Source organism: Betta splendens, chromosome 21, assembly GCF_900634795.4.
Source record: "Betta splendens chromosome 21, fBetSpl5.4, whole genome shotgun sequence".
Taxonomy (NCBI): Eukaryota; Metazoa; Chordata; class Actinopteri; order Anabantiformes; family Osphronemidae; genus Betta; species Betta splendens.
The window spans coordinates 2,021,672-2,034,226 of NC_040899.1; the positions used below are offsets into that span (position 1 = coordinate 2,021,672).

Here is a 12,555-nt window from a genome sequence, read left to right on the forward strand (position 1 = left end):
ACCGCAAACACAGAGGGAGGAAGATGGGCACATTCTCAAGCTTCCACTCCAAATGTTGTTGTGCAGATTGAGTATATGTTTCAGTACCTTCAGGACCGTGATGTTCCAGGTGAAACTCTCCACAGCTTTGCTTAGCTTGCGTCCCTTCAGCCCCTCCTTCTCCCCGAGCCGAGGAAGATCCTCGTGGAAGTCCATCCCTGCAAAAGCAACAAGCGGTCCATCTGTCACATGCAACAGAGCAGAAAGCTGGCCCCAGTGAAGCTGATGCTTCCAGTGATGACTAATGGGCCGAGTTCAGCCACAAATAGTTAGTTAGAGCGACTTGATTGGCTTAAGGGTTGCTTCTCTAACATTTAGAATTGGCACCACATAGGACACATTGAAGGTTGACTGGAATCAAACTCTCCTGAGAGAAACCACCTCCTCCTGCTCCTGCTGTGTAATGTTCTGTTCTGCCAGTAGACCGCAAAGGTTGAGACGTATGTGAGGATGTTGTTGTTCCAACTGGCCTCAGACACAGACCACATATAACCACTACTAAACAACCTGGGAAGCGTTGACGCTGCTCTTAAAGGGTTTGCTGTCCGCTGCGTATTCTTCCCTGTTAAAGGTCAGGAGTCGCCTAAAATTACAGCAGTTAGTCTTCAGAGACAGCCGTTAGTCCGTGGAAGTGATCCCTGCTGACGACGGAGATGCTCTGATGGTTTCTGCCTGTGTAAAGCTGAGCAGCTCTCATTAAGGTCAGCTGTTGAATGTTCACGGATCCCGTGCTATAAAAGCGTTACCTTCTCTCTGCACCTGAGCGATCCTCTCCTGAACGGCGTCAGCGTTCTCAATCAGCTGTTTCTGGGCTGCGATCATCTGCATAGACAACAAACAAAGAAAGGCTCAATGGACATCAGTCGCTGCTCCAGGATCAGTGGAGCTTCACAAACGGTGCCTTTATGAAACACGTCAGAGCAGAAGGTTTTCTGCGACCGATGGATCTAGCATTTGTGTAATAACAGTTCAAGCAGGAAGGATTCACGCTTCAGGCAGAGCATGTGACTGACAGAACGCCTGAAGCGGCGCGATGTGCAACCAGACATCACACTACGCTCACGGACGTGCACGCTCACGGACGTGCACGCTCACGGACGTGCACGCTCACGGACGTGCACGCTCACGGACGTGCACGCTCACGGACGTGCACGGACGCGAGGAGGAAGCGCTGCCTCCTCACTGGGCTGCGTGCTGGGAATAAGCGGGTTCTGAAGCAGGTGGGAGAAGATGCTGGTCTGACACAGGAGGAGTGGGCGGCGGCTTCACGCACGCCCCCTCGGAGCGCGTGTGTTTGAAAAGCCCTGAAGAAACGCAGCCACGAGCAAACTGTGGTGAAGACAACACTCTCTGACTCCAATCATTCGTCCCAACGACCAAGCGGATGGGGTTTAAAATCAGATCAGCAGATCAGGACACATTTGTGCCTTAGTGGCTCCTCTGCCACACAGAAACGAAGCAGCATTTTACTGTTGATGTTCAGCCGCTCTTCACATTAGAACTAAAGGCCCGTCCCCACTGACCGTGTTGTAGGCAGCCAGAAGCTTGCGTGTGGGCTCCGACAGGCTGAGCAGGGGCTCCAGACACGGGTAGCCCTCCTTCAGCACCATGGCGGCCCCCAGCCCGCCCTCGGGGCTCTGCAGCCGCGTGGCCAGGCTCTCGATGCACTGCTTGAGTTTGGCCACCGTGGGGAGCCCACACTGCTCCTTGAAGCTGGCCGTCGTGCTCTGAAAGCGCCACAGAGAAAGATGAGAGGGAAACGGCGTTAGATCGGATGTGCAGTTCCGGCTGAAACTAAGCTGGTAAAGGTCAAGGAGGGTGACCCCCCCCCCCCACACACACACACACGCCTCCCCTCGCTGCTCTTGTCATCTGTCTCTCGTGAATTAAATCAATATGGCAGACATTGCAGATTTTAATCCAGAGAAATCAGCCTGAGCTTAAGCGCATTTGGCAAAAACACACAATATGGCATAAATGTGGAGGAGGAGAATCGAAGGATGGACGACGGAGCTGAAGGTGCGTCTGAGCACGTTGGTCACAACGTAGCAAACGGCACATGAAGAGAGGAGCCGTGTGGTTATTTTCCACCTGGCAGAGATTCAGCTGGACCAACGATTAGCACACGTCACCTCTGTGCAGCTGTGAGTGAGGGGCCGAAACATGAATAAAAGCTGAGGCAGATGAGCCCACAGCTGGACAGAGGCTCCGTATCGGAGGGGATGCATTAAAGCGGTTTGTGAATGAATGACTGGAAGCAGTGTTTCAGGGCTGGGGGTCACGAGGAGGTGCAGAGACCCCCCCCGAGAGACGGCTTTAGGGTCAGTAGTGAGAAGCTCATTCAGCTGCTGCATGAGGCTTTGCACTGAATGAGGGGTTCCCTCCATTCCAACTCCGCACCCAAGTTGAACTGAACTGACTCCAAGAGCAAATGCACTCGCTGTTGTTGCTTCTCCCACACGGCGACGGGAGAAGCCGTTTCCTCCTCCGTGCACAGGGACATAAAGGGCAGAGCTGTGTAAAAACAGCATTCTATTCACGTCGCCTCCCACAGACGCTGCAGCGCGCTCCGAGCTGGTGGGTGCGTGCGACCAGGTTCTGCCTCTACTCATATTTATAGATGCTCTAATCCTCCTCCACCTCTCAGCCTGCGGCGAAGTCTGATTCCAGCACCTGGATGTGAGCTCCTCCAGTTCATCCAGACCCGTGGAAACTCCTGCTGGAGCTCAGCTTCCTCCAAGTCGCCCAGTTTCCCAGCATGCACCATTGATGGTGTGTTACTATGACAGGATTCACTAAAGCCTTGTGAATCAAAGTCATGAGTGTCACCTCTGGGAACGTCTAATGTGATAGTTTTGGATGCGCGTGCCAAGGTTTTCAGGCGTCGGCAGCTATGAAAGATGATAGTTACTCTCCAGGAACATTATCTCTAGAAACAGTTTTCACTTGATTTCAGTTCAGATGAAGCTGTGGTCTGGGGCTCAGCCTGCGGTGCTGGTGCAGGAGGCCAATCATTACTCCTGTTTATTCCAGTAGTCCTGATTTTCGCTTACATTGTGGCGTCATGAATTAAAGGAAAAGTTCACCGATTTTTGGGGTTGACCTAAACGAAGGGACACTCAGATTCCTCCATATTTTCTGTGCAGAGAAATGATTTATTCCTCTGCAAAAGTCCCCTGAAACGTCTCAGGGGATTGAGTGCACGTGCTCACAGACCACAACGAGTGCTTCCTGTTATTTTCTGCACCTGCCCCAGCAATGGTTGGACTGAGAGGGGGCGGAGCTAAGCGACAGGTAGGTCCAATCACTGCAGCTCAGGTGATTCGTCAGAGCGCAGTGCATTCTGGGTGTTGTAGGATATGACTGTTTTCAGCCACAATGCTTTTACTGCAGTTTTCCCATTTTTCTCTGGACACAGATCATCAATGTTAAATGTTGTTGCACATTTTTGCTGATAAAATGTAAAACATTAATAACGCAACTTGCTTTAAGGCGGTGAAGCATGGCTTTAATGAGCTGCTACATGTCGCTGTCCTCTCTCACCTGAGCCTCCTCCCGCAGGTCTGTTGCCTCCTTCAGAGGGGCGCTGGCCGGTTTGAAGGTGTCGTCCACCGCCTTGATGCCAGCGTGCCTCAGAGTCACGTACTCCCGCCCCCGTCTCCCCACTCTCCTCACCGACAGGCCTCGGCGCTGGGCCTTCCCGCCTCCTCGCCGGTTGGTGACCGCCACGTGGACGAACAGACTGGTGTGAGGTAAGGGGTCTCCCGCCAAACCCAGCAGGGGCACGTTACGGTACCCAGGCTGAAGGCACTCGAAGGCCACGGTGTACTGGCCAATGAAGTCGTCTCCGATGTAGTCGTCGTCCAGGACCACGAAGCGCAGCAAGGCCAGCTCCGGCATGCTGACCTGGACACACACGGAGGACGGAGCGTCACACAACAGACCTCAGCCCATGAACTCAAAACAAAGGCTGCTCTACATTCATCCGTGTTCTTTCCTCCAAATCAAAATGCAAATGCATCAAAAGCTCCATTATTCCCTAGAATCAACAAACATCCCTGATTGTTTCCTTTAACACTTTTGGGCTGATCGCCTGCGCAGACGTGCACACGGCCATAAATGCATCTGTGATGATCCGTCTTTATTCTTGTAGTTCAGCATTGCTCGTGTTGGTGCACCATGTTAGTGTTAATCACGCTGCAGAGCGGCCGGTGGAGATACACGTCAGGTCACCTTCCCCTCGGCCAGTACAGCCATTAACACGCAGCGGAGGACGAATGGTGCTGGGAGTGTGTCTGTGCATATTCATTGTGGGCAGAGTCTCCACAAACACAGAGGGTCTGAAACTGGTTCTGGTCGGAGCCTTCATCCTAGAACAACACCTCAACGTGATGCAGAGTGTGAGGTCAAATATGATCACGCGACCACGGGAAGACAACACAGACACAGACTCACAGGGCTCAGATCAACATGACAGATACACAGACGTGGTGTCTTTATAGGAAATGAGCTAAAGCTGAACAGGAAAGTAGCAGTTTTGATTCACGCACGCACGCACGCACGCACGTACGCACACACACACACACACACACACCCTCAAAGCTCAGAGATTTCACTTTCAAATGTGTTCAGGTTTCATGTTCTTTGGTGCTGAAGTTTTCAAAGACTGCACAATCAGTGTCACACACACAAACAAATGGCTCGAGGCTCACATCATCAAATAAAAAGGGAAAAAATCAGACTGTGCTGGAAAATATTCAAATGCCTCTCATTTACACCGCTGACAGATGAGATACTGAGCAGGATCCATGAATTCAACAGTTTCGTGTCTGAGGCTCACGAACCCGAGCGACAGGTCTCAGTTCAGAGACGTGTCCACTGCGGCCTCACAGGAGAGAAAGCGATGTGGTTCACGGCTGAGATGAGTTTCCACTGTCGGCTCACACCCGCCTGCCTTTCTCCTCTAAGGCGTTTCCAGTTTTCACACCATTCAGAGTCAACGAATCCCAAAAGATCACTAGCGTCAAAAATAGTCACAACAGACAGTCAGACCACGGCCAAAGTCAAGGACCCAGCTCTTATTTGAAGGCTACACTCTAATAATCAACTCCCGTCGACCTGTGACTGTCACAGGGAAGTGGCTGCACACATTCATGTCGCGTACGGTGGCTGCTGACGGATGGAGGACGGAGGCGTGGGTGTTAATGCGCCTCCACTTCAGGAGGCTGTGAATGCTTCATGCATGAGCAAAGCAGACAGACAGAGAGGGAGCGTCCGCAGCCATGACGCCAGGCCGTCCACCGCTCGCAGCCTCGCTGCATTCCTCTCAGCACACGAGCTGTGACACCTAATTCAATCAGATTCAGAGCCAAGGCTCGTCTGATTAAAGCGTGGAGCAGAGAGAAGCATCTCTGTGTGTTACAGGATGATGGATAACACCTGCTCCTAATTGAATCGGCGTTCAGGCTCACGACTCCACATCAGGTCACCTCATCGTGTCCTTAATTGCAAATAGAGAATCTCTTTTTGTGCAACTGGATCCTAATATAAATAATAAATCAGCCCGAAGCTAAGACGCGTTTTGATGAGTCGCATTATGACAAAAACGCAGCGGGCCATAAAAACTATTTAACTGATTTCATTCTTCCAAAACATGAAAACAAGCTTTTAGTAGAAAATGAGCTTTGAGACGGAGTCGAGCCGATGACAGCTGAAAACGAGGCCTCGGGCTCGAACAGAGACCAACGTGTGTGTCCTTAGTTCCATGAAGCAGCTGTAATAAAGTAATGTTTATTTACACCAGCCCATTTAAATCCCTGATTGAAGCCGAAGCCGGTTGAACACGGATCTGCAGTCGCTTTGACTCGTTCAGGTCATTTCTTCAGCGCGTGTCCGTGAGTCAGAGCATCGGATGACGAAGACGACGCGCGGCTCGACCTCGACCTGCTGCACCTCGGTGTCTTTGTGCGTTTCCTCTCATGCGTGACGTGGACCGCTGGCCTCCACTGCCCCCATTCATTCATTCATTCATTCGGCCGTTGGTTATAAACCACACGCTGATGAGTCGCACGGAGTCAGAGGCTCTGGGGAAGGACACGTTAATTATGTCCACAGACCCAGGCTTCAGGTGGACACGGCCCATTCAGGCCCGGATGAAACCCAACCAGCATTAGTTCAGGTTTAACAGCCTTCACTGCTGCAAACCAACAAACTCGCTGATGAAAATAAAGGTCATCTAAAGCAGATGACACCAGGCTGCAGAAACACAAAGCAAATGACGAGCAGCGTCTCCTTCAATACACAACGACTTGCTTTAGAATTGAGTAAATTATTTTGGGCCTGTTAACAGGATTAGTCCATGGAACTGTCATGCAGCTTAACCAGGGAATGACTTGTCTTTGTATCTGCTGTATGAACCAAACCACAACCTTTAAAACCTTTAACCAAGCTGAAATATTTCATTTCGTGCCACTTATGAAGACGAGGATTTAAGTGTCTGACATAAAAATGATTAAATTACGCGACCTTCAGCCTCGTTAATTTTATGCGAGTTGCTGAGTTTTATGCCCCAGTTTAGGAAACGTACTGGGCGTCGGGGGAAGCTGCAGCTTTCTGCTCGGTGGCTCAGGCCTGTGACGTCTGAAGGTCATTCCTGACCCACCGCTGCTCCTCCACTGATGTCAGAGGGAACGGCTGATCGAGGTAGTGAATGCGTGACTGATGCCTCACCTGAAACTCAAAGGTCTCGTCAAACAGGGGGTCGTCCTGGTTCTGGGCAGCGGTGCGGGTCCGCTGTTCGGCGCAGTCGGCCGGGACGCCATGCAGCTCCAGAACCACGTACGGGTCGATGACCTCGCCTTTCGCCCCGGATCCCTGAGGCTTGGGCAGGTTATGGGCACTGATCACCTGCAGGCAAAGGTGTGAGGATGTGATGGGCAAAGAGCGGTTGGTGAAGCGTCTGAGTCCAACACTCACCTTGATGCGCAGAGTCTGCGGCGGGACTCCTGGCACGCACCCCTGCGTGTGGGCACTGAAGTACGACACCTCGTCCGTCATCACGGCGGGTCGCAGAACGTACCCGCTCCCCCCGTTCTGAGAGAAGCGGCCTCTGTGCAGGTCCAGCATGGCGCCGGGCGTCTGCTGGTTCAAGGCCACGAGCTGGACCCCTCCCTTCCAGTAGCCCTGAGGGTTGGGGTTACTGGAGTCCAAGCGCACCGAGCTGGGTCGTACCCTGGTCAGGGTGCGCTTGGTGAACACAACCAGGTCCTCCGGGCTCTCGCTGGTCAGCCGGCCGGCCTCCCCCTCGCCCAGGGAGCACATTGTCCAGTACGGAGGCTCCGTGAGCATGGGCGTGCTGGGGGAGGAGGGGCTGCTGGGGGGCGACTGCTGCTGCTTGTGGGAGGCTCGCTGGGCGTAGAAGGTGCGGCTTCCGGTCCGGACGATGGACACCAGGTCCGAGAGCTCCCTGTGGAGGCGCAGCTTCCGGGGCTGGGAGGGCGGGGGCACCACCAGGACCACCCCCAGTTCTTCCTCGCCGGGTATGGTCATCCGGCGTCCTGCCAGAGGCCCCCCTCCTCCTATTTCCTCATCTTCCTCAGACACCTCCCCGTCAGAGCCCTCGTGCTCTGGCGGGAGCTTCTTCCCCACGATAAGGACGCGTCCCTTCAGCTGCTCCGGGGAGGGTAAGCTTGTGGCGCGCCCTCCCAGACTGACGGGCAGCGCGTCCGGGGTGTAGAGACGGGAGCCAAACACCTTCTTCAGGTGCTGAGCCATGGCGCACTGCTGGGAAGGAGAGCAGCGGTGGCACAGGTACACCAGCAGAGGGTACTGGGAGGTGAGGAAGGCGTACTTGTTGAGCACCTCCAGGGCCGAGCGCACGGTGACGGGGGCGTGGTGGTGGTGGGGGTGGTGGTGATGGTGGCGGGGCACGTCTGGCCCATAGTCCACCCCGAGCAGAGGCTCCCCCTCGGGCCCGTCAGTCACCCCCAGCTCTAGGCAGCGGCAGCCGCTCTGCAGAGCCCTGATGAGCCCCCCCAGGTCGGCCCGGCCGTGGACCTGGTCGTCCAGCAGGTAGGAGCGGTACGAGGTGCTGGACACACAGAGCACTCATCATTCATCTTAATCACCTTAAGGCTTCAATGACACTGGAAATACCATAACTCTTAGACATGACTAAGTACAGGAGGAGCCTCCGAGACGTGATAAATGATCACGAGGACAAAAAGGACTGTTTTAGACCAATATGCCTGTTCACTAAATCCTGGCGATTCATCAGAGAGGCTTAAAGACATACATCAAATGATCAGACACGACAATATGTCCAGTTAATGCGCCTCAGGAATGTCGCCGTGAGTAAGAGAAACCATCTGGCACATGAGTCGACAGAGAATTCATTCACAGATATTCAGCTGCGTGTTTGTGCATCAGGGCGACACTGAACCTTGACCTCCAGTTATTACTGCTGCAGCTTTGAGCAGGAGGCAGAGACCGACTGGGCCCGGACCAATGAAACACATCTACTGCTCTGGATTCTCCTTGTTGAGACACACATGCATTTCCATGGGATCACAGTAAACCTGCCAATCGCACCTGATGTAGTAGTGGGACAGAGGCATGTTCATGTCCTGACAGACCCCCACGTGCTCCGGATCCAGCAGCTGACACTCGGGCGACTGCAGGTAGCGGGCGAAGCCGTCCAGGCCCAGCAGGCCTCGCTCCCTGCCCTGGGCCGAGGGCTCGTAGCGCCTCAGCAGCTCCCAGCAGCCCTCAGTGGTGGCCAGCGACAAGCCCTGCTCCGTCTCCAGGAAGAGGCGCAGGTCCTGGGGGTCCAGACACTCCCGCTCCTTGGACAGCTGCACCAGCAGGAAGTAGACGTCGGGCCGGGTGCAGAGCTCGCAGTAGGCCTCCTGAAACTCCTCGCGGGTCACGTGGGAGGTCAGCTTCTCTTTGCTTCGCTGGATCTCCTTGAAGCGCAGGCGGACCTGTCGAAAGACAACAAGTCAAGACCAGACAAGTCTCACAATGCTGTTCAGGGAGGAACACGGGGTTCTCCTCCCACCTTTGCTTCCCTGATGCCAGGACACAGTTTGCAGATGGTGGCGACGGCCACGTCCTCCGACACGATGCCGTAGCCGTCCTCGTCCACCCGCTCGAACTCGGCCGCCAGCCACTCGCTCCTCATCTTTCCGCCCAGCGTGCCCTCGACCACCATGACCCCTCCCTCGCCCAGCGCCCCGCCTCCTCCGCCCCCGCCCCCAGCCCCGCCGACCACCGAGGGATGAGCCAGCAGGAAGCGCAGCCCCGTCACCCAGATGTTGGCCACATCTGCAGACAGCGCAACCAAGTCCAGGGACTGCAGAGACAGAGACAAGCGGGGGGTGAGATGGCTCCACTTTGTTACAGGCAGCGTCTCGTCTCCGTCTCCGTCTTCTCTTACCTGGTACTCGTCCCCGTGTATGATGGAGAAGGCCGCCTCCTCGGCCAGGTGTTCGGACAGCGGCCCGTTGTGGAGGAAGGTCTCGGTGCTCTTCCCGGTGCGGACCTCTCGGATGCTGGAGACGTCCAGCCGGGCCCGGTCTCCATCCTTCTTAGACGGCTCCCAGCGTAAACAGCTCAGGTCAGGATCCAGGGTGTAGAAGCGACAATAGACCCTGGAGTTGGGCCGGATCTTCTTGAGCTCGCACCCGCCCTGCATGAAGGCCAAGCAGTCGGCCGCGCTGCTCACCTGAGGACAGAACCACGAGAGGCGTGTTATTGGAGGACCGTCTGCAGGCGTGAGCGCGTTTCTGAGCGCCTACCTTCTTCTCAGAGGGCATGCTGCTGAAGGACACCGTCTTCTTCCTGCCTCCACCCACCTTCTGCACCGAGGGGTCCTGGGAGGAAACAGGAAAAAGGTTAAAAGAAGAACATTAATGCAGCGGCAGCTTCTGTTCAGCCTCGTTTGGTTCCATGTTGAAAGTTTAATCCCTTTTATTTCTCAATACAAACAATGAATCCAAAAATAAATCTGAGCCGACCTTTAAATGTCCAACAAACTAATGGCACTATGCAAATTAAATCACATAGATAAACTGTTAGAATAAGCAGAAATAAACTGAGGACGCTCTGTGCTCTGCATCTGGTAGAAACAAGCAGCAGCAGCTGAAACATTTCTCACATCTTTGTGTTGATGTGTAAAACTGCCCAGCGTGAAAGTCACGCATGAAAATGTAATAAAAACTAAACACGGAGCCAGAAGAAGAGGATGTGAAAACACTCCTCCGCCTCATTTTGGTTCCTCCGTCTATATTTAACAAATATATGTGTAATTCATACAAGTACAGCAACATTAGCACAGATCAGGTTATTTCACTGGTTTTGTTTTTTGAAATGAGGTGAAACTGTGAGAAAACGGAACAAATGTCAACAAATCACCAGGAAAAGCTAAAAACAAGCTGCGTTGGTTTATCACTTCAGCCGCACTGAGGCCATTAAAGCCTGGAAGCGCCTCAGATACTGAAGCTAAAACACAAACACCTCAGTGTTTATCTGAGCGACCCAGGCACGTATCAGGAGAAGAGTGTGTCCAACGCAGCGCTGCATGTAATTACTGCTGTCGCCTCAGCTGAGACCAACGCAGCTCATTACGAGCCAGTGAAGAGCTGCGTGAAAGTCCAGCGCCGCGCAGCTAATCGAGACGCCGCCACGCCGACGTTTGCTCACGGAGCAGAGAAGAAGAAGACCAGTCTCCAGCCGAGCGCAGGAGGCGGAGGCCTCAGAGGTGGAGTCTCTCCCCAAACTGGTGGATGCATTCATGGTGCAGTAGGCGGCCGCCTCCTGTCGTCACAGACCAGAACAGAGCCAACGAGGTGGAGGCCGTGCAGCAAAGGGCTCCACAAACACCCTGCTCCCGCTCCCGCTTCCTGCGCCTGGACGTGTGAACGCCTGGAACCGAGGCCCAAACGCTAACCGCTAATGAGCATGGAACAGCAGCGCAGCGCCTGCCGCTAACGCCCACCTGTCCCCGTGTGCGATGGAACGAGCGCCGCGGGCGCTAGCGGCGTCGGGTGCCGCCAACGTGTGAGCGATGGAGCGAACGCCGCGGGCATCGACTGAGTTTCATTCTATCTGCGTTCACCTGCATTCATTCACAGGGTCGACTGCGCTCGCGCTAACAGGAAGTCACTGGTGTATTGACAGGTTTGTCCAGAGTGAACTGGAAACAAGCACAACATTGCTGGTGAAGGCAGGATGCAGGGATGCGGAGCCCACACACCACTAGCATTGATTTCCATTTCCAATATTCCAGCAGCTCCCAGCACCCGGAGCGGAACGAAGGAAGGTCAGAGTTAAACCCAGCGCTGGCTCCGTCCTCTTCATTCCCACAACGGTCCTTTATTAAGTTGGCCAGCGAGGACGGCCCGGCTTAGAGAAAGCGGGTCAGCCAGTATTTAGGTGGGCCGGGCCGGGCCGGGCCGGGCCGGGCGGTGATGATGCGGGAGCATCGATGTTTGCCGCTCATCATTAATCCAGTGTGTTTGCATGTGCGCGTGTTTCCACTGTCCACACCACGCAGTCCTCGAAACCACGGCCACATCCCGTAAAGCCTTTAATGCAGCGGGCGGCTTCTGATCCACTGCCTGCACTAAGCTGCGTCTCCGGCTCCGCTCGTTTCACGATCTGATCATTTTCTCCACCACCAAGTTGCTGCCAGGGAAATATCACAGCACAGATGGAGAGAAATGGGACCAAGAGCTGGAGGAAGGAGGCGAGATGCAGGAAAAGGTCAGACAAGACAGACCCAGAGAATGGGTTCAAATGACAGGACGTCCTTGAGTGGAGACGAGAAGCAAACACCGAGCAGAGAAGAACAAATGGGTTGAAGATGAAAAGTCGCCTGAGCTGCAACGAGTGGACACGAAGAGGCAAAAGTAGAAAACAGGGATAGAAAACAATGGCTCATTGTGTTCAGAGACAACGGATGAAGTGCTCACAGCTGCTGCTCTTCACTCTGAAAAGCACGAAAAGCACGACACGTGAGGACAAGGAGACGGCCATGTGACCCGGACCCGTACGCGGGCCTGAGCAGAACCAGAGACGGACGGTCCCGTCATTCAACTGCAAGAGTGAGACACAGCAAAACTAAAGTGTCTGAACCCCTGAACCCCTGTGGGCTGCAGCAGGAGACTGGGTCCAAAGGAACCGGGTCCTTCGCTGCTGTGCTCCTACATGGAAACTTGGAGCGGAGCGCGATGATTCCGTCGCTCGGAGCATCTCAGCCAGAACCAATTAACGTTCAGGTCCGTCGCGCTCCGGTGGCGCCGAGGTCACGGCCCGAACGGGGCGGAGCCTCCATCTGGAGGCCTGTTCGTCACTGCCAGAGCTGCTGCCGCTTCATTAGCAGCTTCAGTTGGTGATGATCGACTTGTGCTGCTCCAAACTGAAAGGTTCAGTTATTTACACCGCTCCTTCATTGTTTGGTCGTTTTTGCAGTCAAACTGTTCTCGTCCTTATCGTCTCGTCTCCCAGCTCATTTCC

At 54.3% G+C, this 12,555-nt stretch overlaps 1 protein-coding gene across 2 annotated transcripts in view; it reads right to left on the reverse strand.

Moving 5' to 3' along the window:
• plcl1 (phospholipase C like 1) overlaps positions 1–12,555 on the reverse strand; it is a 37,019-nt gene that overhangs the window by 3,247 nt on the left and 21,217 nt on the right. The window contains exons 1-11 of one of the 2 annotated variants that reach the window (XM_029136412.3): positions 10,741–11,007; positions 9,837–9,911; positions 9,476–9,763; positions 9,098–9,391; positions 8,629–9,020; positions 7,015–8,128; positions 6,769–6,945; positions 3,583–3,945; positions 1,563–1,766; positions 786–861; positions 88–197 (exon numbers count right to left, since the gene is read on the reverse strand). In XM_029136412.3, coding sequence (XP_028992245.1) covers positions 88–197; positions 786–861; positions 1,563–1,766; positions 3,583–3,945; positions 6,769–6,945; positions 7,015–8,128; positions 8,629–9,020; positions 9,098–9,391; positions 9,476–9,763; positions 9,837–9,911; positions 10,741–10,833 — 3,186 coding nt within the window. In that variant the 5' untranslated portion in view covers positions 10,834–11,007. Of the gene's footprint in view, positions 1–87; positions 198–785; positions 862–1,562; positions 1,767–3,582; positions 3,946–6,768; positions 6,946–7,014; positions 8,129–8,628; positions 9,021–9,097; positions 9,392–9,475; positions 9,764–9,836; positions 9,912–10,740; positions 11,008–12,555 lie in introns of those variants that run through there. The other variant, XM_029136411.3, reaches the window with a different exon arrangement.